A 4,470-nucleotide genomic window follows, 5' to 3' on the forward strand; every position below is an offset into this window, starting at 1 on the left:
ATTCATTACCCATGGAGACTGATGGCAGATACAATAGATAAGTTCAAAAAAAGGTTGGACAGCATTTTAGAAAGGAAAGGTATACAGGGATATACCAAATAAGTAAATATGGGAAGGATGTTGATCCAGGGAATAATCTGATTGCCAATATTTGGAGTCAGGAAGGAATTTATTTTTCCCCTTATGAGATATCATTAGATGATGTCACTGGGGTTTGTGTTTGCCTTCCTCTGGGTCAGTATACTGCAAGTACGTATATAGGATAAAGTATCTGACATCTACATTTAGCATGGGGTGAACTTGGACATTTGTCTCTTTTCAACCTCATCTACTATGTAACTCGTCACACAATGTTCCTGTCCTCCCTCCAGCACTGAACTGTGGGATACGTTGGCGCCATACAAATAAAATAATGTACAGTGGCTCTAACCTGGCTCCCTCGCCAGGTGACATCCCCTCACGGATAGGATGTTATGTGAGGGACACACCCTCCAGTGGACAGCTGCTGAAATGACAGGAGCCACAGTGATGTTATAGCTGTGCGTTGGTGTGACACTGTGTGTGCGTTATCGGGGTCATAGTTAGGGGGGATCGCCGGGTCAACACATACTATGCAGCATGTCAATACTCAACATCATTATACAGTTCAGCATCCCTTTATGTGATTTGGTCTAGATACTCTGCATCATTATACCCGGCAGCATGTTCATTTTCAGAGGCTGTCATTGTTTAAAGATACTCATTACCATTACACAGAAGTGCACAGAGTCAATAATTATACAGAAAAGCGTGACCATGACCGTTTAAGCAGAAGTGTATAGATACTCAGCATTATTATACAGAGCAGCATATGTATCTCCCATATTACAGGGTACAGCCCCTCACTGATTATATCCATGTGCTCAGATCACTAATGAAGCCTTAACCCTTCACTGCCTGGGGAGATGACAGTGGCACCTTCTCTCATGTACCTCCCAGCAGCACAGAGACCCTTGCTGTTCCAAACAGGAGTTTTATTTAGGAGACATTACCCCCCCAGAAAACCAATGTATGGGGTATATCTCATTTACATTGCACTGGAGCAGTGGGGGGCAGAGTGGACCATACGGGGGACTGTTCACAGCGCAGAAATACACAACACAAACTAAAACATACATGTAATAAATAATTTACACGCCCCCTCCGTGGGGGGGAAAGGGGGAGGAATCCAGCGCAGAGAAAGTTTACATACATCTATTTACATACATAGAACTACTCAAAATCAGGCAGCTGAGCGATGTATGGAGAGGGGGGGGGGGGCACCCCCCACAGGAGAGTACCGCCGTGCCCCTCCCTCCCACACAGCTGGGCAGCCATAACCCCCCCTCCCTGCCACCTACAGAATCGTACGTGCCTTCACAGTGCAGCTCGCTCCGACTACATAAGTTAACATGAAAATGACTCCTATCCTTCACATGAAAAAGCACCCTTTCAGTGCCAGCTACAGCGAGTGCGGCTCCGCCCACAGCGGCAGAGCAGACACGCGGGCTTGTAATGACCAATATAAGTCAGAATTGTCTCGATTACACAGGGGATACGTATGGGCGGGATTTAACCCTTACAGCTGGGCGCATGTATTCTTCGGGTCAAACCCTTCCCCCTGGCACTTGTTCCCAGCGCCAATGCATTCCTGGCCCGGAATATCTTTAACCTGTTGAGTGCCACAGGGGAGCCAGGTCTTGGTGAATCTCTCCTTTAACCCCTGCCAGGAGAGTCTGCGTTGCCTTGCAGTGCCCAGCGTTCGGGGAGTACAGCACGTGCAATGCGATATTACCCTTCCCGCGCCGCCACTTCCCGGGGCTTCGTTACCGGCTGCCGTGCGTCACATCACGCGGACATGCGGCTGTTCTGTCTCCGAATCACACCCAGGCAGTGTCTCTCTGCGCAGACAGTGTTGAAGTCTCGGTATTGGGGTACTGTTCTTGCGTGCCCCCCTCATCCTCCTCCCGCTCCCTGTGTCCGGAGCATGGCGAGAGGCACAGAGGTTGGCCAAAGAGGGCACAGCGTGGCAGGCAGGCGGCATCAGACCTCGCATATTACAACGGGGAAGTCCACGTGGATGCACGGGTGGTCCAGCCTGATGGTGCCCTGCGGGGAGGTAAAGAGGGGGAGGTGAGCGAGGGGACCGAGGGGGAGGTGAGCGAGGGGATCCAGTGACACACACAGGGGAGGTGCAATGTATCCTGCGATATAGGCGCACGTCTGTGGCTGTATATTGTCGGTGTGTACATACAGAACACGGCATATACTGTCCCGCTGTATACAGCACAGACTGAGGCACCAGATAGCAGACACCAATGTAGTACAACACTATTTCCTGAGTGCTTCACTGCAAGATCGGACGCTGTATTGTGACTGCAGGGTCAATGTATCCTTATATTACTAAGGCAACATTATCTATTGTTACAGTTTGCATCTCAAACTGCTGGGAATATTGGCAACAAATAATCACAAACAGGAAAGTGTTACAAAGATCTTGCACTGCTGGGGAACTTTAAAGTTTAAAAGGATTTGCATTTCTGTCCATGAAACAAATAAACAGCATATGTGAAAATGTGGCTTTAGAGTTTCACCTTTTCACGGAGCAAGATTCTCCTTAAATTAGACACAGCACCACTGCTTTCTAATATATATGGGAAACAAAACCAATCACACATGTCCATGTAGACAAACTAGAAGTACATCCACAATCTTGACCTCTCTCTCCCTTCACACACCCCCCCTCCTCTATATTCCCTCTTTACCCCCTATTCTTTCACCCCCCCCCCCCCTCATTACCTGGGGTCTCAGGTTCTTGTGGATACGTCTTAGTTTCGCTCGTTTGCGACCGTTCTTTGTCACAATTGTCTCCTCGTAGAATTCGTGAGCGAGGTCCCCATCCTCATCAAAATACATGGAGCTGCCAAGAGAGATGGTTCTCAAACTCCCATAGTGTATGTAACACACACACACACACACACACACTTCCAACGCCCGGCTCACTGCAGCATGGCCATCCTCTAGTGCAGAGGTGTACACGCTGCGTGTTTAGAGCGCTCCTACATTTTACTGCTCTACAATATGTTGGTTCCATTAATCCATGTCTCATCAGGGGGGGAGGAGGAAGAGCTTTAACCAGTGTTGCACTCACTGTTAATGATGAACTAGAATTATGCCATTACCAAGGTGAGCGGGGGGAGGGGGTCCGTTTCCTCAGACTTTGATATTGGATATGGGAGGCACAGGGCCATTGGAAAGGGATGTGCTTGAGATGAGGAACACGAACACACACACACACAGACGTATATTTAAAACACTGGTATATATGTCCACAGGTCCCCCTCCCCCCGATTGCCCCGGGTTCTCCGCCTGTCCCCCCCTGGATGCCCCCTCCCCGGTTGCCCCGGGTTCTCCCTCTACCCCCCCTGGTTGCCTCGTGTTCTTCTGTCCCCCCCCCCCTGGCTGCCCCATGTTCTCCCTCTGTCCCCCCCTGGTTGCCCCGTGTTCTCCCTCTGTCCCCCCCCCCTGGTTGCCTCGTGTTCTCCCTCTGTCCCCCCCCCCTGGTTGCCCCGTGTTCTCCCTCTGTCCCCCCCCCCTGGTTGCCCCGTGTTCTCCCTCTGTCCCCCCCCCCCTGGTTGCCCCGTGTTCTCCCTCTGTCCCCTATGGTTGCCCCGTGTTCTCCCTCTGTCCCCCCCTGGTTGCCCCGTGTTCTCCCTCTGTCCCCCCCTGGTTGCCCCGTGTTCTCCCTCTGTCCCCCCCCCCTGGTTGCCCCGTGTTCTCCCTCTGTCCCCCCCCCCCTGGTTGCCCCGTGTTCTCCCTCTGTCCCCCCCCCCTGGTTGCCCCGTGTTCTCCCCCTGGTTGCCCCGTGTTCTCCCCCTGGTTGCCCCGTGTTCTCCCTCTGTCCCCCCCCTGGTTGCCCCGTGTTCTCACTCTGTCCCCCCCCCTGGGCTCTCACCCCCGCCGTGTGAATATGAAGGGGGTTGCTTTGCGGGTCCGGCTCAGGCTCTGCTCGCAGCTCCCTGGGGTCTCCGCTCCGGCGGAGGAGAAAGGCCACAGTCCCCGAGCCCTGGAGCCACTGCCGCCCATAGCGGATCCCCCCTCCCCGGCCTCCTCACAACCGGGCCGCACTCCGGTCTCCCCCGGGCCGCACTCCGGTCTCCCCCGGGTCGCACTCCTGTCACACGCTCCGGCGTTGCGTCACTTCCGTTGCCGCACAGACGGTGTCACATGATCAGAGGAGACGCGGCACGTCACGCTACAGCCAATCGACGCTCTTCTCGGGGGCGTGGCTTCCTGTAGCAGAACGAGGCCTGGAACGCAGTGTGTGCACGTGCCCAGAAGTGAGAGGTGTGAAGCATGTGACCTGCCTGGCAGAGAATTCCACGAGAGCTGCATGGTAGGTGTGAGTAGCCATGCTCTGCAGACGAGGTGCAAGGAGCGATGCTCTGCGTG

General features: G+C 53.4%; 1 protein-coding gene across 1 annotated transcript; it reads right to left on the bottom strand.

Moving 5' to 3' along the window:
* Positions 1–992: 992 nt before the first annotated feature.
* TUSC2 (tumor suppressor 2, mitochondrial calcium regulator) lies at positions 993–4,236 on the bottom strand. The gene is made up of 3 exons (XM_075574187.1): positions 3,974–4,236; positions 2,818–2,938; positions 993–2,127 (listed from the first exon to the last, which is right to left on the bottom strand). The coding sequence occupies exons 1-3, from the start codon at positions 4,102–4,104 to the stop codon at positions 2,062–2,064; spliced, it is 318 nt and encodes a 105-aa protein (XP_075430302.1). The 5' UTR covers positions 4,105–4,236; the 3' UTR covers positions 993–2,061.
* Positions 4,237–4,470: the final 234 nt, after the last annotated feature.

Source organism: Ascaphus truei, chromosome 17 (assembly GCF_040206685.1).
Source record: "Ascaphus truei isolate aAscTru1 chromosome 17, aAscTru1.hap1, whole genome shotgun sequence".
Taxonomy (NCBI): Eukaryota; Metazoa; Chordata; class Amphibia; order Anura; family Ascaphidae; genus Ascaphus; species Ascaphus truei.

Coding starts and splice junctions, on each gene's coding strand:
- TUSC2 (XM_075574187.1), bottom strand. CDS start 4,104: ATGGGCGGCAGTGGCTCCAGGGCTCGGGGACTGTGGCCTTTCTCCTCC. Junction 2,939..3,973: donor TTCATATTCACACGGCGGGG/GTGAGAGCCCAG, acceptor CTCTCTTGGCAG/CTCCATGTATTTTGATGAGG. Junction 2,128..2,817: donor ACAAGAACCTGAGACCCCAG/GTAATGAGGGGG, acceptor ACCTCCCCGCAG/GGCACCATCAGGCTGGACCA.